This window comes from Dermacentor albipictus, chromosome 7 (genome assembly GCF_038994185.2).
Source record: "Dermacentor albipictus isolate Rhodes 1998 colony chromosome 7, USDA_Dalb.pri_finalv2, whole genome shotgun sequence".
Lineage (NCBI taxonomy): Eukaryota > Metazoa > Arthropoda > Arachnida > Ixodida > Ixodidae > Dermacentor > Dermacentor albipictus.
The window spans coordinates 100,390,488-100,413,058 of NC_091827.1; the positions used below are offsets into that span (position 1 = coordinate 100,390,488).

The 22,571-nt window shown below is 47.8% G+C and overlaps 1 protein-coding gene and 1 pseudogene across 3 annotated transcripts in view; both read left to right on the forward strand.

Annotated features, from left to right (window-relative positions):
- Positions 1-2,532: 2,532 nt before the first annotated feature.
- The window catches only part of LOC135917220 (uncharacterized), a 77,787-nt gene continuing 57,748 nt past the window's right edge, over positions 2,533-22,571 (forward strand). For all 3 annotated transcript variants that reach the window (XR_011507507.1, XM_065450755.2, XM_065450756.2), the window contains exon 1: positions 2,533-2,742. Coding sequence is in view for 2 of the 3 variants with exons in the window: in XM_065450755.2 (XP_065306827.1) it covers positions 2,670-2,742 (73 nt within the window). In the remaining variant the exon portion in view is untranslated. The remainder of the gene's footprint in view (positions 2,743-22,571) is intronic.
- Positions 18,718-18,898, forward strand: LOC135917241 (U2 spliceosomal RNA; annotated as a pseudogene).

Here is a 22,571-nt window from a genome sequence, read left to right on the forward strand (position 1 = left end):
TGTTTTGTTGGCTCCCTAGCTAACCTAAGACTCCCTTGCGCTTTCTAAATCACGCGTCCGCGTTCTGCAAGTGGCGATCCTCCTTCGACGCCACTTGGCGTGCCACGCTGTTCTTCGGCCACGCATCGCTTCCCTTGTTGCTCGCGCTCCACGGCCGTGCATATCCCGTCGGCCCGTCACTTCGCCTCCTTTTTCACCGCTTCGGTACGCGTCGCATACCTTTGTAATGTCTGCAGAGTCTTTGATCTCTTACGTTCCTCCTACGCTTGACACATTCGAGATGTCGTTGTCGTATCTGCAAATAGAGGCGTATGCGCCATATAGCGCAACCGAGCCGCGTCCATTTGTGGAGCGCGAGCCCACAGCGGCGAGTAGAGCAATGATAGGAGGTGCCGCGTGGGAGAACACGCGCGTGCACGTGGAGCGAAAAGGGGCGTGTGCATCGGCGACAAACTCTGTGACCTTGGATGACCTCGCGTTTGACCTTGGCTCCGACTAGGCAAAGAAATACTTCGCATTTGTAAACTATGTGAAATTGATTCTGTAGCATATACTTTAAGCTAAGCAGAACGGCAGCACTGAACTAAAAAATCTTAGTTCCATGTGCCACAAGTCTACGAAATGTTATTACATTGTGTAATGCAGTAAAACGTTGGTGGGATTTGTGCAGTGTCCTAATATATTATTCTTGAAAGGAGCACTCAGAAAAGGTGGCTAGTAACGCCATAAACCACGTCTAGAATGTTTACTGGAGCGGCGTCAGGTCCGGAAGCGCTCAATATATTAAGCTGGTCGATGTTGATCAGATCCAATATACGATCAGGTGTAACCGTGGCAGACTACAGCACTTGGGTAAACTTCGTCCTGGGTAAGGCAGCAGCACCTGCAGTTGTCCCACGAGTAAAATTTGAGATCATTGCATTTCAGCCTTCCTCAAAAGAAACATCAAGGGTCGAATTCACCAAGCTTTTCTTTCGTATATACTCTCTGCTATTGCCCAACCTCCTTGGCTAATAGTATGTCCAGCATCAGGATTGGCTTAAATTTTCTCTTCCGAGCATTTTTAGCCTAAGAAGTTCTTTTTTTCCTAATTCTGGCGCAGATCCATTGGGGTTAGTGGAAAAAACATAGTAATGCAAGTCAAATTACAACTTCCCATCTGGAGGGAGTTGGCACGGAGGAATTCACCAACCTGTGGACGCGGCCTGTGCCTTTACAAGGTTTTGAATTTTATGTTTTGCTGATGCCACTCCTTATTTCACATGCATGTCGAGGTAGTGGAGGGGATGGATTCGAAAAGTCTTTCTTTCTTAAGGGCTCCTTACCATTTGCTGGCAGCCTTCGCGAATGACATGTCCACCATCAACAAAGTCTCGAATTTTCTCTTACGAAAGAATAATATCGTAATATATTTTTGTGAACATGCGCCGGGATGTCTAAGTAGTAGAACTTGCTGATAAATCATACGGAACGGTAGAAAGCTCCTCTCAATTAGAATTACTTTTGAAACAAATATTCGACGACTGGTGAGCATGAACGAGCCAACTGCATGAAGGCCGCATGACACTGCGAAATGGTTAATTGACAAAACGAAGCTCTTTACACTGCGTGACAAAAGATTAAAAAGATAATTGGCGATTTAGCACTAAATGCGAAAGAAATGCGTGAGCGTTATGTCGCACCTCTATCAGGTCCCTGAACCACGATTAGAAAGTGTTATTCAGGAGCTCACTCAACACACGTCCTGGCTCTTCGAAGAGCGTAGTGCTTATTATATACATAAACATATATATATGTCTCTTTCAATCCCTCGCTACCTCTACCACATGGCTGGCTTCCCACACACTTTTTTCCATTTTAACACTCCTATTGCAACGCATTGAAAAAGTTCATACGCAAGATTTGTCAGTGAGAGCATATGCCCGCCGATCGTGTTGCGGGATATAATGTTAGCGAAGGCGGCCGGCCAATATCCAATCCAACTTACGAATGCAAAGCCCCGTTAAATCGGCCCCCGAGGCGCACGGGCCAGCGATGAAAATCCTTCGCTCTTGGCACGTACATGTAGAGCAAGTTGCGCGATCTAACCACTCCAATTCATAGGAGTGCTAAATTAGCGCTCGCCATCACGATTAATAAATAGGCGGCTCGACTAGAGAGGCGCGTACTGCCGCCCGAGCGACGGCAATCAACGCTCGATACGACCGGCGCAATACCAGCGCGAGCGCACGCGAGAGAATGAAGGGGAGGGAGAAAGAGGCTACGGCAGACAGAAAGATAACAAACAGGGAACAAAATGAAGGGCTCTTGTCCCTGTTCGGGATGCAGACGACGCCACCAGAGAGTGGTTACGTCACCGGCGCCGCCGGCGACGCGTCACAGACGTCCCGCGCGCCTAGGCCAATCGGGAGCCGATCTCGCAGGTCACATGGCATGAAGGAGCCAATGGGCGGCGTCTGTAGCAGACGGCGCCGCATTGAGCGGGCGGTGGCGGCGTCGTCTCACCCGCTTTCTCTATTGCGCTGTTCGTTTCATCCCCTATCGACTGGCCGTCCCGAGAGTGCAGATGTTCGCTTTCGGTACAGTACGTGGAGCGTGTCTTTTAGGTCGCCGCGTCCCAACGGTCGGTCGGGTTTGACCGCTGCGTGTTTCTCTTCAACAGCTCGACAATGCCAGCGACATTCAGTGCCGGAGTTGTAACGATCTTCCTCCTAGCTTCGTTAACAGCGTGCTGCTGCAAAGGTGAGCGGGCGATTTGGCTATTCTCGGGCCGCTTGTGTTGATTCGCCTGCCCGTGTAGTGGATACGACGCGCACCGGGTGCGCGGAGAACGCATACGCGGTGTCGCGACTGCGGTTGGGCCCGCGATTTGCACTCCGGGGCTGGGCGCGCTTTCAATGAAGGGCGTGGACTGATGAGAGCGTGAATGCGCGCTTAAGTGTTGCGGTGGCATGAGTTAGCGTCGACGTCTCATCAAGTTTGCATGCCTTAGTACGCTTTTTTATGTTTGTGCCACTCGGCCCCGAAGTTGACCCTGAAAAAAAAAAGCTTTGAGTCCATGAATTAGAAATCTTGTTGTGCACTCAGAGTCAGCTTTGCAACAATACCGGAGGGTTGGATACTGCAGCTAAATAATTGGCTGGGTGCATCGTGGTGTATTAAAGAACTGCATAAGCAATTTTATAGCAGTCAATGCTACTTGATTTATTGAGGTAAACAAGCGAGTAGGACGGAACACAAGACTTATTTACCACCAAGCGGTGCTATCCTTATACTTCTCATTTATTTATTCGTAAACATAAAACTTCAAATACTGCATTGATTGCCTTGATGTTATGTCGTTTGCCCTTCTATTATGTTTCGTTTGTAAAAAAAAGGTCCCATGAAGGTATGTTGCTTCGGGACCTCCTCTATCTCTATCTCTCTCTCTCTCTCTCTCTCTCTCTATATATATATATATATATATATATATATATATATATATATATATATATATATATATATATATCACGATGTGCGGGGAACCACAAACGTTATTAATAATAATTCGCAACATTTTTTTGTTACAGAATTTAGAGATAAATTCTAACAGAAAGATTAGCTACATTAGCGTTGATGGCGTGTGCGCACCGAAGAAATAATAGATGCAAAATTGACATGCGTGCTCCTGGCATGCTCTGCCTCGTACTTTGTTGTCGTAGCGATACAATGTAGCGGTTGTATAGTCTTACACGGTCGCCTTCTTTCTAAGCCTTTGCTCTTTCTGGCTACTAAAGAAAATATCGGCTTTTTTTTTTCTTGTGTATGCTACGTTCGTGCTTCGTTAACGTGCCGCTTGTAGTACAAGGAAAAGCGAATGCAAGTTAAAAGAATAAAATAATGAGTAAACGACCTTATATTTTTAAGATTTCTTTGTGACAGCGCTGTTCCGTTTATTTAGGTTCATTTCTGGAAGGTGTCTGAGGATGTTACAGCTTCAAGTATTTCATGTGTTAATATTCATCAGCTTCCTATATTCATGGCGACTAAGCAACAAATCAAAGAAGACGTAAGCACCCAAGGAATATGTTCTGTAACATCCCGTGAAAGTGCTTGCATGGCTAGTGGCAATGTTCATGCAGCAAATAAACGGAAAGGCTAAATCAGTTCTTTTCATCATTTACATTGAGAAACGTGCTGCAAGAGCAAAAATGAACCGTTTTCTAGTGCAGCCACCTCGGCTTAGCAAAAGTCATAACATTAACGCCACTTTCGAAATATCTGGTTTTAAGTTCAAAATCAAAAAAGGGGCTGACAAATGGAATAGCACACTGTGGTATAAAATTTGTAAACAGGGATAAGGTGCCTCATAAAGGCTGGCCAACGTTTCGATAGGAGGACCCATCTTCGTCAAAGGAGGCCTCGGGATCCTCGGCATGTTAGTTTAAAGGGTTAGTGCAGTGACGTCACGTGCGTTTGTCGTCGGTGGCGGTTGCTTATAAAGGGAGATACTTCTGAGGTAAAGAGAGCTGGCGCCTGACGTCTGTGAGCGTCGTTCCAAGACGAGGGGACAAGAGCGGGGGAGTGGAAAGGTGGGGAGAAAAGAAAAGAAAGAAAAAGAGAGAGAAAAAAAACGGGCGGGGGGGGGGAAACCAAAGAGGAATGGGGGGGAGAAAGAACAAGAAAAAAAAGGAAGGGGGGCACGGGAGTGCGTTGGGGAAGCGAGAGGTCAGGAAGCATTCAGAGGTGTCGTTGGCGGCATGTTTTTGTGGCATTAGAAGAGCCGGTTAGGCGGTCAGTGCGCGAGTAACACAACAGGCAAAAAAAAACTGAGTTGAAAGCGTGACTTTAGTAGCATAGCAGCAATGCGTCTAGTAATTTTGAAGTAGTTAAAATGGCGACAAGTACTCTGGGATGCAATGTACGGCGTATATGGAAGGCAGCGGCATGGTCTTTCAAGGGCCGTTAGCCCCAGTAGCTCAACGTAGGTGTCGTTACGGAAGTATACAGAAATGGAAATACCCTGTGTGGCTCAGGCGCCGAAAAAGGTATAATGACGTCTGGGACTTCGGAATGTGTTGGTGAGGGTGTTTCAAAAAACATGTAATAGAAATCAGACAAAAAAAGGAAATAGGAGGGGTGAAACGAAACTGGAATAACAAATAGGAGAATAGGAGAGTGACGTGCGCAGAAGCGGACGGGGGCCGGTGTACATGGGAAAAGGAAGTCGTACAGTTGATATAAACGTAAAATGATGAAATAGTTTATTAAATTGAGTAGTAGGCAGAAAAAAATTTTCGAAATGGAGGAATAGGTGAGGTTAAGAATTAAGGTTAGCTGGTGTCATAATGTGTTTTGTGTCTTGGTTGATGATATGAGAATTCCAGATTTAAGTTACCGCTTTTAAAGACTCAAAGTTGTGCTACAAGATGCAAGATAGTCAAGTTGCCCAAAGGTGTGCGTGAAGCACTTCGTGATAATCTTATCTGTAATGCCAAGGCATCGTTTAGCGCATGTTAGGGACGGATATCTGGAACGTGGCGCTAGGCTTAGGATTTCAGCTAAGCAAACATGACTTCACTGCTACGTTTGAATTTTCTCATTGCAACGTGTGCCCGAAAATGAATGAAGAAAAAAGCTAAATGCTTAATATTTTTATTTAGCTGCCTGAAGTTTGTGATTTCTCGCGCAAAAATGTCGGCCTCTTTAGGTGCTCCACTTCTGCAAGTCAAATTGCTCTATTTGCTTTGTGCAATTTAAACACATTTTGTTCGCAACGAAGAATAAACAGTTCGTTAAACAGAAGGGCAGTGTGTTGGTGAGAACGAAAGAAATTCACCGACGATTACGATCCTCCCTAATGCGAAATTTGATCGCTGCTGTACACGTGCTTTCGTTTCGCGATATATTGGTTGGCGCGGACAATCTGTGTCGTGCGGCACGTTGCAAATGACGCGCAGAGTGGCGCGACTGCCTCTCTAATCGGGAGATCGCGAGAGGCAGCGCGTGGCCGCCATTCCCAGCAGACGCGACGGACAGACATTCGCTCGTGCAGCCCTTTGTTTCCATAAAGATGACCCGCGCTGCTTTCGCGTCATCTCGTAGCCAACGTCGCCGCAAAGCCCGTCTTGCGCGGCACTGCGCTTTTCTTCTCTCGCTTTCGCCATACCCTCCTCCTCCGCTTTCCGCCTCATGGTTCCGCTGCACCCTTCTCATCCACTTTGCTCCTCACGCTCTCTTCGCTGTCGCCGTCTTTCATCTCCCGCTGTGCTCCGCGTTCGCTTTCATCGTTCACTGTGCTCATTCACTCGCTTACGAGGGGCAACGCCGGCGCTCGCCGCAGGAAAGGGCGCCTGGGAGCTGCACTCTAAGAGTAATATAAGTAATCGGTATAAAGAAGTCAAAGTTCATATTGAACCCGAGTGAGTCTAAGGGCGTAAGTCTGACCATGACCGTCATCTGAGCATAACTGAGTTATGTAAGCCTGAGTTTGGGTTTGGAGAGCTCACACCGAGCATGCGTGATTCTGAGTCTGCATAAGTCGAGCGTAGTCGCAATGTGGTTCAACAAGAGCGTTTACGTGAACTCTACAAATGCTGGTCGAGTCGGCTTGTCGGGCTGGTATCAACCTGTCGAGTTTGTGTAAGCGCTAGCCGGTCGGGGTGAACGAGCGCCGAGTCGGGTTGAGCCAGCCCGACTGCATGGGGTAGGTTGGCCCAACCCGGCCAATTTGAGCATAAATGTCGGCGCGTCGGTTCAGCTAGTGCTACTACTTGCGCGGGACCACCGAGAGGCGTCAGCGTTTTAGGTATCGCCGTTGGCAACGGCATCTGGACAACTCGAAGACGAGCACTGTGCACTGCAACGTTATTGTAACCATAGGTAGGTAGCTATACAATTTTATTGATTCACGAGGAAATTATGCGGGGGGGGGGAGGTGAGAGAGAAAAGGAAGGAGGAAGACGATAGGCCCTTCAGTGACCGATAGGATTCAGCGACACCTCGGGCCCAGCGTAGAGTCGCACAGCACCTTTCCATCGCTCCTGGTGATGTGACCCTTGCCACGGGGGCTTGGGCTTGATCGGGCAATTTATAAAGATGGGGCTGAATTTGGCTGTGGTGCTCAAACACAAGTGGAAGTGAGGAGAGGTTTCACCGTGGGTTATAATGGACAGAAGTAAAGGGGTCATGACTGGTCGTTTGAAGTCTGCGCCACAAGACCTGGTCACTTCTGGGAAGATATTTATGCGGTGCGGTGGAGTGTACATTAGGCGGGGAATTTCTGTAAAACATGGTGAACTCATGGTAGCTGAGGAGCCGATCCTTGGCACTGCGAGACGCAGGGAGGTCGCTTTCAGCCCGGTTGACGAGTACTCGGGCCTGGGTGTGAGCGGCTGTGTTGCCTGGGTGTTCGTTCGGTGCAGGGACCCAAAGGAGGGTGATGAGGTGATTAGGTGGGAGAGATGAATCGAGGATTTTGGCAGCCGAGGAGTCGGTTTGGCGATTGGCGTAATTACTAACTGCGGTTTTAGAACTTAAGAAATTATATTTAGCGGAGGAGCCAGCAAATGCTAAAGGAACTGCTGCATCTTCTGGTTCCACGGATTCTGTCAAATTTGGAATCGACGCACTGACAATAGAGCTTCAGAATCCGTCTACAACGGTTATTGCGAAAGCCGGTCGGTTTGAATGTTCGGCCGCCTCTACGTAAACTGCCGGGCTATGAGGAGGGTAGCTCTTGTGCATAGCCTTGGCTCTATATATAGCTTCCCATCTTCCTCGATTATTCCCTGGTTGGGTGTTCTTGGGAAGTAGCACGATGCAGAAGTTATTGCTGGCCGCAGTAAGAGGAAGGCGCGTGGCCGTGGCGTGACCGGGGAGGTTGACTCCGAGTCAGCGCAGGCGTATTTGACCAGCTTCTGTACGCGGTAGCCTTTGGTGTTGACCTAAGAGGTACGCTTCTGCGAGCTCTGCCAGAGTGTTCTGCACGCCTAGTTGAACGAGTTTCTCTGCGGGTGTTCATTCAGGGAAATGAAGAGCGATCTAATAGGCGGTGTGGATGGGTCTGTTGAGCTGCTCTATCAGGTAGATGTAAAGCATGGAGTAGGTGATTGTAGCTGCTTAGGTAGCTGCTTCCCTCGTGCCGCGATAACGAATGGAGGTGCATTTAATTGGTGAAGCTGTATTGAGAATTGCAGTGCGGATTAATTTTATGGTCGCAGCGTTCGAGCCGTCGTCAGAAATATTGAGGCCTGGAATTTCGATTTTTTAACCCTGCGGATGGGGGTGTCATCTAGAGTGAAATGTATTTGAGAGGTATCCCGGTTTTATTAGGTCCATGACCAGGAGTTCCGATTAAGCCGCCAAGCAGCTTCGACCAATGTTAAAGGAAAGCTTAACAACAGTGTCAGCGGCCAGCTGTAGTTTTGATTCAATTTCGCCATGGCTGCCGACATTGACCCAGATGGTGATGTCTTCCGCGTACGAGGAGTTATTGACAGAAGGAATTTTGTAAAGATCCCGCGCTAACGGGATAACAGTAATGCTGAAAAGAAACGGGGACATAACTGCTCCCTGCGACGTTTCCTTGCTTTCTATGGAGAAAAAATTGGATTTGAATGTGTCTAATTGTAGGTGATCTAGTGATGTGGGGGAAAATGGGATTGAGCACATCCTCCTTGAGCTGTAACATGACATCCGGAGTTGAGAGCCCCGCTCGGAGACCAATCATGGTGTGGAGAAAGAGTTTTTCTTTCTCCATGTAACAGTTAAGGTGATTTATGATCACATGCTCCAGCAATTTTCCGGTGCATAAGGTGCGAGAGATCGGCCGCATATTCTTAAGGTCTAAAGGCTTGTTATTTTGGGGGATGAAAGTCACCTTCTAGCTGATTTCCAATCCTAGGGCTGCGTGCCCTGCTCCCATTATTGATTCATGCAACTGGTGAGAGTGGCCAACGATTTGGCGTCTAAATCTCGGAGTGCTTTGTTAGTAATTCCATCTAGTCCTAGGGCGGATGTGGTGCGAAGCTTGCTTGAGGCGCCCATACCTCCGCCTCTGTGATGGGGGCGTCCAAGTCTGAATTTGGGGTGCCATTATAGGTCGGTGATGGTTTCCACTTTAGGTCGGGGAAGTATGTGGCTTTAAGAGCAGCTTCAAGGTCTTTCACTTGTTTATCTACATCGAACAGGAGTTTGGTGATTTGCTTACTATTTTCCGAGCGCGAGGGGCACAGGTCTAACATATCGCGAAGAAGGGACAACGAGTTCTTCATACGTAGAGTGCCATCAAGTCGGTTGCATATCTGATTCCATCGCTCTGACGAGAGCTCGACCGCGTGTTCGGTGACAAGCTGGAGCGGTTGCAACATTTTCCATTTTAATTTGCGATTATGCTTTTGGCTAAGCCATCGTTTCTCCGAATTCTGATAGGCCTCCCATAGGTGGAGTAGCCTGCTGTCTGCTGGATCGCGGATATGTTCTATCAGGGCAACTCTGCTAAGAGCTACACACCGTTCTAGCTTAGAAGCCCAGTCTTTGTAGTCGTGAATTTCGATTGTCGGGTTTTGGCCTCGGATTTGACAGATCTTGTTTCAATCAACAATAGGTTTCAGGAGAAACTGCGGACGTAAACTGGCACAGGTTAGCGTAATTGTTGGAATGTAATGATCGCTGCCGAGGTTCACTTCCGTGTGTGGCAAGTTAGCTTGTCGGACGTTCTTAAGGTTCGCAAGGCCTGGGGTGGTGTTGCTGGGGTGGGTAGCCTGGACTGGTACTGATTGCACACTAGCCACACGCATTGGCAACAGTGCGAGCATAATCAGTGACTAGGGCGCACCTGTTTTTCCGAATGTATTGAAAGAGTCTGGTGCCCTTACGAGTGTTTCTCTTGTACCCGCAGTCTACGTACGGTGCACTAAGATCACCCATTAGCGCTATAGGAGCGGAGCTTGCTATTTGATGGCCATATATCAATTGCTTTGAATACAGCAGTGAGGTCATCTCTAAGATGAGAATTCCAGCACCAGAGACAACTGTTGTTTTAGCTATTGATTCTCTCTAGTCAGATGTCCGATAGTCTCCCGAGTTTTAAAAATTTCTCTTGATTGGGAGCGTATTCTGCTAGAGTGGAAGGCTTGCTCTCCCCAGCTCACCTTTCCGGATTGGGTCCCGGGGTCCTGGCTCCGGGATTCACTTCGTCGAGGACTTTTGCTTCTGCTGCCATGGATTTTGTCTTCTATTCTTGGGAAGGACTCCTTCTCGAGATGGAACTCCTGCTGCTGCTGTGGCTGTCTCTGTCGTCCACGAGAGGGATGACTGTTGCCACGTTGGAAGTGTTTCTTGCATGCCCCGTGGCCCGTCGTCTGGGCGTCCCCACAGACGACACACTTCGGAGTGCAAGGGTGCCCTGCGGGGGCTTCTGGCCACAGCTTTGGCAGGCGAGGTGATCCGGCAGAGTCTGTGGCCGACTTGACTGCAGTTTAGCTAGGCCGCCACTTTCGGGAGGAAATTTAAGACGGCGTAAAAGATGCCAAACATTTTCACCGAGGACGGACGCTCCTCGGCCATGAAGTGGATGAGCGATGAGCGCAAGGTACGCCCCATGTGCCTGGCTTGTACAATTGCTAGGAGGGGATTCGCCCGACGTAATTATCTGCGCACGTCTTGCGGCGACTCATCGCTCCAGGCGCGTTAGATAGTTCCTGGTCGTGCCCCGTCCGGCGGAGCAATGTATGCATGGAATGCCAGTTTGCTGCCGCGTATCTTGAGCTTTCCGATTTTAGCGTATTTCGCAACTCGGTCTACGCAAGGAGTGGAAACCGTGAAGATATTCCTGGGCAGGTCGGTTCACATGAGGTCCTACTCGGCAACCACAGAGTGCAGTCCGCTGTTGGCGACTACAGCCGCGCGTAACTCTCCATCGTTGTATTGGGCGAAATTGACGAAGGCCATTGGGCGAAAGATGGTCTTCAAGTCATCGACTGGCAGCCATGGCAGTGGCCTTACGTGAAGACGCGCCGCAGCTGTCTCATCAACCTTTGAAGGGACGCTTATAGTGGACGCCACTCTGCTTGCGTTCCGTCAGCCAGCGCCTCCTCTATTTGACGAATTAGAGGAGGCGATGCGTCAGCTGACGCCGCTTTGCTTTACTGCGTTTCTTCGGTTTCATTGATTGTATTGGTGCCCAGGCTCACATGTTCGGGCATTCAGGACTTCGTTCCATTCCTCCTGGTTCAATTCTGCGGCCGGCAGATCCGTGCCGCTCACCTTGTATTCCATTTCGCTTCCGAGCAAACTCGTACGTGCGCGAGTCGTACGCTGGTGCGGGTGGCGTTAGGGCTGGCGATGTGGCGTTCCGTGGCTCACCCGGAGTCGCAGTTTGTAAAGTTCCGCAAGAAAGAAGAGGTTCCAGGCACTCGCCAGCACCCCGCAAGGGCGTCTGCGTCAGCAGGCGTTTGGTGTGTTTCGACACCACGTACCCGAGAAGAAGATGGTTGGACCCTCCCACGTGTAACCGTGCGCGGCTTAGCCGTGTCCGGGGAAAAGGGAATCCTGGGGGTTGAGCCGATTCCGGGTGTTCGGACCTTCACGGCCCCTCGGCGGCGGCAACACACCCCTTTGACCTCGGCTTCCCGTAGACGGCGCCCCCGGACTGACCCACCCGGGGGAAATTGGTAGTTGCCTTTTCCTGTGTCTTTCTCCCTCCAACCTTCGTCTTTCTCTCACTTTCCATCTTTCCTGTCTCCTTCTCATTTCTTTGTTACTTCCGAGCTTCCTGGCAGCAAGGGTTAACCTTGTGTGAGTAGCCAACCTAGGTTATGTCATATTTGGTTATAGTGGCAACGTACAGCTGGCGTTTGCAGGCCCTGTGTTTGCAGGCCCTGCAGCGTCCCCTTGTTAGACTCCATGGTGGGTAGCTGCCGTTGCTGCCGAAGACTGCACGTCTACACATGGATACTTCCTTCCCTCCCCTACGTGATCGCCCTCAGAAAAGAGGGCGCACCAAAAATGGTTTCCAATTTTTCGCACGCCAAGTCCACACCTTCCCTCGTTTTCATGTAGTACATGTAGTAAGGTCTCGTCCAACGTGCCGAGGCCATCACGTCAAACAAAGCGCTCGGAAGAGCGCGTGTTCAGCGCCTCGCAAGAGGCAATGGACACAACCCCCAGCAAGACGGCGCCACCAGCGCTAAGGAGCGGCGAGGCTCTCTCGATCGCTGCAAGAAAGACAGCATTCCAGTCAGGGCGTCTGCAAAGGCCCCGTGAGCTAATCCTCGTCTCTTAAACACACAGCACTAAACACAAGTAGCATAATGGATACAAAAATACTACAATGGAATGTTAAAGGACTTCTGCATAGCCTTGACGATATTAGAGAACTCCTACACAAACATGACCCAAAGTTGCTGTGTGTTCAGGAGACGCATCTAAAGCGTAGAAACACAAACTTTCTTCGCCAGTACACCATCTTCCGCAAAGACCGTGGTGAGGCTAACACCTCGGGCGGCGTTGCAGCAATCCTTGCAGACAAGTCTGTAGCTTGTCGCCACGTAGCCTTACAAACACCCCTCGAGGCAGTGTCATTCAGAGGCGTTCTTTTCAATAAGTTGGTAAGTGTTTGTACCATATATATATCCCCAAGCTATCACCTCCAAAAAGCCGATTTCTACAACCTCATAAAACAGCTCCCGGAGCCCTACATACTTGTAGGCGATTTTAACGCCCGCAACACGTTGTGGGGAGACGCGCGTTGCGACGCAAGAGGCCCACTCGTTGAGAATTTTATTCTGACCTCTAGTGCCTGCCTGTTTAATAAAAAGGAGCGAACATATTGCAGAATTCAACACAATTCATATTCATCCATAGACTTAGCAATAGGATCTGCTTCACTTCTGCCTCATCTGGAATGGAATGTCATCAATAATCCTTTTGGAAGTGACCACCTTCCTATAACTTTAAACTTATTACCGCAGCATGACAACCGTCCCAATGTTCCCATTTGGAAATTAGCATCGGCTGACTGGGCGTATTTTAAAAAATCAACTCATTTATCAACCGATTTTATAAACAATATTAATATAGATAATGCTGTCGCCGATTTTACCGCTATTATTTGCGATGCTGCTGAACAGTTAATCCCACAAACGAATGATGGTTCACTTAAAAGACGTGTTCCCTGGTGGAATGATGACTGTAGAAATGCGCGAAAGAGGCAGAATAAGGCATGGGGGAATATTGCGTAGATCGGCGAATGCAGAAAATGTCATTGAATATAAACACATAAAATCGCAGGGAAGGCGGATACGGCGACAGGCGAAGAGAGAAAGCTGGGTGAGGTTCCTTTCAGGTATAAGTTCTTACACTCAGGAGGCGAATGTTTGGAATGGCGTAAGGAAGCTAAAGGGGCAGCAAATAAATTCGTTGCCTCTAGTGAACGATCAAGTGAATACCGTAGAAGAGCAGACAGACACCCTAGGGGAGCACTTTGAGCGTGCGTCGAGCTCAATCCACTATACCCAATCCTTCCTTAAACATAAAGAAATAGAAGAACGTAAGCCAATCATACGTAAATACAGACAGAATGAACCGTATAACCGGCCTTTCAGTATTGCTGAGTTGAAAGCTGCCTTGAACACATGCAAAAGCTCTGCACCGGGACCTGACCGAGTCATGTATGACATGACCACAAACTTACGTACTGACGTACAAGGTACACTGCTCGCAATTTTCAACACAATTTGGGCTGCGGGGTACCTTCCATCCACATGGAAAGAAGCGATTGTGGTCCCTGTTCTAAATCAGGGTAAAGACCCTTCCTTGGCGGCAATTTACCGTCCCATAGCTGTTACAAATTGTCTGTGTAAGATTTTGGAAAAAAATGGTTAATCGCAGACTCATACATTTCCTTGAACTCGACAATATGCTCGATCCCTATCAGTGTGGCTTCAGAGAAGGACGGTGGACAACCGATCATCTTGAGCGCATTGAAGGAAATATCCGCGATGCATTTGTACATAAACAGTTTTTCCTATCGATATTCCTCGACATGGAGAAGGCGTATGACACAGCATGGCTTTACGGGATCTTGCCAGACTTGTCGGGAATCGGCATCCGTGGAAATATGCTGAACATAATTGAAAGCTATTTGTCAAGTCGTATCTTCCGCGTGAAAATCGGCAACGTATTATCGCGACCTTTTAGACAAGAAACTGGCGTACTCCAGGGAGGAGTACTCAGTTCCACGCTCTTTATCGTTAAGATGAACACACTTCGTTCTTCACTGCCACCAGCCATTTTTTATTCCGTCTACGTAGGCTATATACAAATAGGTTTCAAATCCTGCAACCTTACAGTGTGTGAAACACAGGTACAGCAGGGCTTAACAAGGTGTCCAAGTGGGCAGACCAAAATGGATTTAAAATCAACCCCCACAAATGTTCTTGTGTTCCCTTCACAAGAAAGAGAGGTCTGGTCCCAGATCCTTGTGTAGAACTGGGCGGACAACAAATACCTCTGAACAATGAACACAAATTCCTAGATGTTACACTTGAATCGAGGCTTACTTTCATTTCAGACATAAAATGTCCTAAAGCAAAGTGTCCAAAAACCAATTTTGGCACCAGAACAGCAGTCTTAGCAGACCTTGCTCAGCGCACTAGCGACACCTTGTATTGGTAAAATCCATAAAATAGAGCAGAGCTGTTGCAGACGGATGCTCGAACCGAAAACCTTGTGCGAATGCGTTGATGTCTCGCCTTGACGCTGCGTGCCGCCATTCTCCATGACCACCAGAAGCGAGTTCATGTAAACGGCTGTCTGAGCCCGATTACTAACTTGACCCGCTTGCGTCGGATTCATGTTATTACACACGTCGCAAACCGAGCCAGCTTGCGTGTATTCACAGACACACACAAAAACGGAACGCATATCCACAACAAAACCTTTTATGTCAGAACTGTTCACAAGTGGAGGATAGCCAATCGCTGTCTTGATCACATTAGCATATAAGACGGCCGGCAAAAGGCAAACAGCACGTACGAATTAGAAGCTCTGTGTATTCGGCTGCAGAAGAGGAACGAACACAGAGTTCGCTTCGTGACAGCGGCAATGACACTTCGTGTACACTTATTACAGATGGAACAAATGGTGTGGATCGTCATGGCCATTCATATCATAGTACAAGCAATCCCTATGACGTGAATCAACAGAGAGATTCAGAAGTATCCAAGTGAATGATAGTGGCTGCATGTCATCGCCATTGTGTACTGAAGAGTGCATGCGTGCAAAAAAAGAAAAGCTGAATTGAATAGAAGGCAAAACTTAGATTTTTTGTCTCGTTTAATGCGTAAGCATTTTTGGCCAGCTAAACACCCGTGTCACGCGAAAATTGTAGTGCCTTGTATCTGCGCAAACGATCCTAAATTGTAGAGTTGGGAGATTAAATTGTTATCATAGTGTAAATGTAGATGATTGGTAGCTTTCAAGCGATAAGAAAAAATTTAAAGCAAAAAATTAAATGAACAGAATACCAATAAAGATACGTACGGCTCCTTAGAAAATAATGGGGAAGCTTTGGGGGTAGGCTTTGGGGGCAGGGAAATTTGGGGGTAGGCTAGCTTGAAATTTGATGGTCAGTTAACGTGAAATTTCAACGTGGACCAAGTAAAATTTTGGGGAGGGGCATGTTGAAATCTGGGGTTGTACCAACTTAAGGTTAGAAGTTAGGGTGTAGGCCAAATTGGAATTTGGGCGTGGGCCAACTGAAACTTGGGGGTGAGCCAATTTGAAATTTGTACGTGGGCCAAACTCAAATTCGGAGGTGGGGAAAATTGAAATTGGATTGAGGGCCAACTTCAGTTTCGGGGTTAGCCTACTTGAAATTTGGGTTTATTGGCACATTGAAATGCGGGGTTAGGCCAACTTGAAATTTCAAGGTGGACCTACTTAAATTTGGAGGCGGGCCTGCTTAAGATTTTTGGGTTGGCCCAATGTCCAACTGAACGCTGCTGAGCGTCCTTCGCGTTACGAACACCTCGCGAACAATCAAGTCCGTTGAGGCGCTTGGCGCGTTTTCGTTGGGCGTTACCGACGCGCAGGGAGAACGCAGGCGAGAGCTTGCGTGGACAAGGAAAGGGCGCATAACACAGTCTTGCGAGAGCGACAGCGAGGGTGACATTGCATCGCGGCGATGCACTCACCTAGGGTGCCTCGATGACCTCCTCGCCCACCGCTCCGTACAGGGTGGAGACCATAGATGAAAGAAACTATAGCAGGGAGCACTGCGTCACGCAGCCAGCCTTGGCAAGCGAACGCTCCGTGAAGCCACAGTGGTGGCCCAGCACGTGACCTCTTGCGTCGAGATCGCGGAGCAAGAATCTAGATTTGCTGAGACATTTGGTAACCAGTGGGCCAGAGGGACAACCGCAATTAGGCGAAAGATGGCGCCACCAGGTGACTACACCGTACGGGACGTTCACGTTTGCTTGTCGGTTCATCCGGCAAAACGGCCAGTTCGCTTGCATTTACCACGATACCGGACACGCGAAAACTCTCTAATGTCTCTACCCTGTACGAAGCGATGGGTGAGGAGGATATAGGTGCACCCTACGCTCTCCCCTCAAGCTACGCCTCATGTGCTACTGCGGCAGCTGGTGTTCCCTTTCGGCCGCCCTGCTCCCTCGAGGCGCGCTCGTGCCCGTTGTTCCGGCTCAATTGGTACGATTGCAGTGAAGAGGCCGGATGCGGCGAGAAAAGCTGACAATTGTCTGCTGGAGCCTAAGCATTCTTTGCCACCGAAAAGGCGGTGGGTAGACGTGTGTAAGCTAGGAAAAGCAAGTAAGCAAAACTAAGCCAGAATGAAGTCGCAGCCAAACCAGACAAACCTTATGCAGTAGGAGACAGTTCACAGAATTACCGTAGCTCTTAGTGTTCACAGGCCTTTCAGAGAGTCATATTATAGAAAAGAAATTACGCATTAATAAAACGTTTTGCCACAGTCTTGCAATGCTTCGCAAAATAAAAAAAAAAACGCAGCAAATGCCACTGATAAGTTGTAGCCAGAGATGTCGCCTTAGAAGGCGGCTGAATCCTAAGAGGGGTGTAGTTCGTGAAATGGGATTGCTAAGAGGAAGCTTTACTTCCGGCACGGGTAAGATTGCCTTATTTCTAGTACATGTGAAATATTGAAAGAGCTGGAGTGATCTAAACGAAATTTGTAAGGTAAATAATACGCATTATAAGAAGCACAGTTATCATTTGGGAGCCTCATGTTTTACTAATAATCAGCAAAAGATAGTTAAACAAACCTGAAGCACAATATAAATAGCACTTCGCAACTACACGCACCAAGAAAAAGATTGATATTACAATTTCGGTTAACTTCATCTGTTCAATCTTCTAGAAGCGTACAAATGTGATACAGTGCATTGCAATTAACTTCAAATTGCTACATTGTTCTGGTAAGCTTCACTAAAGTCCTATCTGAACTTTTAAATAATTCGTTTAGTGTAGAGCAGTGTACAGTACACCACTTTTTACCAGCCATGGTTGCTTAGTGGCTGTGGTGTTGGGCCGCTAAGCACGAGGTCGCGGGATCGAACCCCGGCCACGGCGGCCGCATTTTCGATGGGGGCGAAATGCGAAAATACCCGTGTACTTAGATTTAGGTGCACGGTAATGAACCCCAGGTGGTCGAAATTTCTGGAGTCCCCCACTACAGCGTGGCTCATAATCAGAAAGTGGTTTTGGCACGTAAAACCCCAAATTTATTTTTTTTACACCACTTTTCCCTGCTTGTCCTGCTGGGCAAGTTGGTTCATGCTTATCATAGTGGAAAGGACGCGGAACCATACGAAGAAAAGAGAGGACAGGGGACAACGTCATTCGCGACTGACTTTATTCAGATGACAGTCACGCTGTATTGGGAATTCGCCAGCATGCGCGCGCACATTTGCGTCAGCCAACTGTGTTAGACAATTACAGTGTGGTAAGCCGCGATTTCCTTCCCATCCGTTTATTTATTTTTCAAAGCGAAGCGTTCACTGTGAACCCTTCCAGATTTGCCCGACTATGGCGGCAGGGTACTGATGCTAGTGTCGTGCGGAATAGCTCGCGCTTAAAAAAATAAAAAAAAAATGTGACATTCCATTCCTTGAAGGTGGCCGACCAGGGAAGCTGTGTATGTGGGCCCATTAATGACGAGCTCTCCATTGCCTTACCTCAAACGCTGTTTGCACATAAATGGAAGGCGAAGCGCGACTAGTCACTCCTCGGCGATGTTGATTCTCGAAAGATGATGAGGCACCAGGTGCACACATATCCATGTACTGCTGCAAAATGCAGCATGACACCTTTTACGAACGAATCCCGGAACGTGGAACAGACACGCACCTCACCGCACTCCGGGGGCACACACTGCTTCACCGTGCGTTGGTCGACGTTCCGCAGTGAGTAATGGTTGTGAGGTCGCTCGAAAACCACAAGCGGTAACACACACACACAACACAAGCCACCGAAAATTGGTTCCCCACAAACTCCGTCTGAAACCTGGCCGTTGGTCCGGTGAAACGTTCCAAGCTTGATGGATCGGGGCCACATGGACGGTTCGCATTTCTTTCCGTCTCGTGGTCGTGGCGGGCAGCACGCTTACGCGACTGCCACCACGGGAGAGCGGAAAGAAACGAAACGGGATACACAAGCGCTTGGAACGCCGACAAAGAGATAGTGGTGCAAACGCAGATGTTGCCGACGTGGATCAAAGTGTACTATCTATTCTTATCAGCTTAATATCTGATACGGGTTGTATTTGGACCTAAGATATTAAGCTTATTTTGCAATATGGCAGTGTGCTTAAAGCCTGCTTCACCTTTGCCGCAGGTCGGCCCGGTATTTCACTATCTTCGTATGGGGAAAAATTCTTAATCTAGACGGCTTGATAGACGCACCCAATTTTTTCCAGAACCTAGTCATATCCAGCTTCGTTGTAAAAACTGAAATGCGTGCTCCAATGTTGTGATCTAACCTCTGCCTCCCCCCCCCCCGCCCCAGTGCAGCATGTAGCCCGACGCTCTAACCATAAGGCCAAAATCTCACGTGTACTGCTGTCGTGCCAACGCAAACTGTGATATAGCTGTTTTAGATTACAGCCACGTGTTGTCACATTACGTACGGCACGGGTGCGCGCGCGCCTGTGTCATTTATGCCAAAGACACAGGAATAAAGTGGGCAAATCTATGCTTAGTTAACCACTTCACAAAACCTCTGTTTCGTATACGTACCAAGATGTACGTTGGGTCTGTATGTTTGTTTATTTATTTAGTCATTACAGCCAGCAGGTACTGCACACTCGTACACCAAAGATAGACCAGATAGCAATCGAAATTGAATTTCGTGGTGGTGCCACTAGATTCCGACAAATTTTAGAACCCCTCACTTCTTTCGGCCTGCTAATTAGGTGTAGTTATTTAAGCATGACTAATACAGCTTTTTCCAGTTCTATTTTGGAGGTCTTACGAAGGGAAAACAATCCCTGTTTTCAAATTTCAGGTGCTCTTTGCGAGGAGCAAGTAGGACGCACAGATACGAGCCTGCGCACTAGCGCTCTTAGAACATCGGTTTATTCCATAATTTTGACGCTATCAACGTCTAACAGGACGGTACCAAAAGCCCAAATATCTACTGTTATCAAGTGGCACTATAGAAAGGTTCACTTGAGTAACAAACATATATTCGCGCGATATCATGGTCGGAACTTTGCTTCTTGTAGAGTGAAACGTTAGAACTTTTGCCTCAGAGTCTCACATTTATTTATTATCGCGTTAGCAATTATATGGACACTCGAGGCGCATTTTGCCGTCGCCGTCGCCGCGATGTTCCGTATAAAATCTAAGGGCGCTAAAACCGTCTCCGTGCGTCATATGCTGTATGTGCGAATAAAAGCACGCGAGGAAAGCCCACGGTTGCAGCTCAATCTGGCGCGCGCGAAGAAGAATGCGGAGAGCAAACGCGCAGCCTTCCGTCGAGCGAAAGGCCGTGGGGGAGGAGGGAGAGAGGGGAGGGCGGGGGTGGCGTTGTGCTCCGGTTTCAAATTCCGCGTTTGTTCGCGACCGGGCACAAGGGTAACTGACGATTGCGGCTCAATCTTGCGCGCCGTATAAGGAGGAAAGTGGGGAGGCAGCGTGGGAGGGAGGGGGGAGGGGAGGCTTCGGCTCCGCAAACAAGCGCGTACTTTGCACAGCCGCCGCGCGCGCCGTATCTTGACAGGGATCTGCAGACGACTCATACATCTGTGTGCGCTGTGTTCTCGCCGCTCTTGCGTTGAAGCGATAGACCGCACGAAGGCCGCTTCGCTCGCTGCTGCTGCCGCGCTTGCTCCCACCAGCGTTTTGACAGCGAGTGTCCGCGCTCACCTTGTGTGATGCGTTCATGTTTGCTTGTGTGCGCTGACATCACGCTTGTTAATTCAGCTAGTAAGCGAGTGTTTCCAAGTTTGTGCGGCCGAGAAAACTACTATCCTTGCTTCGTATAGTTGTCCACTAATTTGCTATCACAATCGATGATTCGCCTTTTGGGCTAAACTGCGACTTTTGTATTTATGTATTTATTTATTTACACGCTGATGGCGGCATCACCCCGTCATCTCCCAAATTTTACCCTATACTACGCTTTCACTTAAATTGTGGTTGTACATAAACAATTTACGCTCGCAGATTTATGTTTGTTTTTGCGAACTGTCATGCGTGCGCTATTGCATGTGTTTGTCCCTTTCTTTTCAGCAGCACGTTTCAGCGGCCGTGTGCTGCGCGGAAGATGATGAAAGTGAACCGTGGATTTTTCGTAAAGGGCCCTGCTTAGAGTCAACTCATAACATTTTGATGGAGGTCACTTGGTTCATCTTCTATGTTTATACTTTAAATGGTGCAACATATTGGCGGAAAAAAAGGTCTCTTTCCCTTTTCTCCGCCAATATTCCTCGGAGTTTTCTCCGTTTCTCGATTAGCCACATTTTCCAACGAAACCGATAAATCTTGGTCGGATGCTTGCTTTTCAGATCAGTGGAGATGCGAAATTATTCAGGCCCTCGGAACACACAGTGCACACCGCTGCTTTACTTGCTGGACAAACGCACAACATAGCTCGATTGTTCGCCCTGCTCCTTTGTTGTTATAGATCCTAGTTGTGTGTGCTAAACATCATCCGTTCATTCAATGGATCCCCCACCCCCTCTGTAACGCGCCCGCCAAGCTTTTGAATGCATGAATAAAATACTCTTGCGTATTGAATTTGTGGGTCATTGTGGGATTTGTGGGTCACGATGCTATATTTTTCCTCGTTGCTTGTGTCTCTACAGCAGTCTCTCGAATACAACTTAAGGTCATTTTGATTTTCCTAACATTTCGCTTCGTCTCCTTTGTTCGTTAAGTGCCTAAATGTTTTCTCAGAACAAACAACGAGAGTCAAAAGAACAAAAAAAAAACAATGTCAAAGTTGGCAATGCCTTTGGACCCGAATTATTACGACCTTCCTTTTGTTTCCAAAAAAAGGACGCGCGATTTCAATAATACTAATGTGATTGAGACGTTTTCGAGATGTTTTACTTGAATACGTCGTTACACTACAAGAATCTATGGACCAACGAAAAACAATATCAGTTCTGGGCGACTCTATCACCACATTGGCTGTGTTGGCTGTATAGTGCATGAATACTTTCTCTCATCCGTCTTCACCCATTTTAACAACAACAACAACAATCAGTGACTTACTTTATTTACCGTGCCGAGGAACAAAACTAATCATTGAGTGCTGGCGCATGCAAACATTAAAAACAAAAAAACTCCAGGGGGAATATGGGCTAAAGAAAAAAAACGCAGTGAATAAAAAGAACAATTGTGAATAGAGGAGTGTACCTACCACAAATCGCAAGGTAAATACAAAAAAAGGAGAAGAATGGCAGTTGAACAATGCGTGAGACTATGACAGAACAAGGCAAATATCTCGGGAAAAAAACGATGACAGCGAGTTATGAAAAATATTAAGATGATTGAGAGCAAGCGCTTTAAAGGCTCAATTTATTCTGTTGAAGGTTGAGTGTTTGTGATCACAGGCAATAACACGGAAAGGCTTATCTTCCATTGTGATCATGCACGGAATACGAAATATGATACAAATGACGGGTTCAGGGCAGGTGAGGATACCGTGAAGGAATTTGGAAAGAAACAGAAGTCAGCGCGATTTCGTCTGCAGAGAAGTAAGGACAATATCAATAATCCAACAGTTCTAAAGCAAGGCCCAGTGTCCATATTAGCAGAGCAGTGTTGATATATGCTCAGAAATGTTCCCTGGACTCGGTCTATAATGTCACTGTTAGATCTAGAAATACCATTGCAGACTACGGACACGTATTGGAGTTGAGAAAGGCAGGTTGTCGTGTACAACTTGCGGAAAGGCGTAGGTGAATTGAATTCCCTCGAGTCTGCAAGCAGAGTCCAGAAATCACTGCACCTGCGTTGTAATGCGTTTATTGGAAGCCGAAAAATGTAAGGTTGTATCAAAAGGTACACAGAGTTTACTGATCTCACAGATCTTACAGAATC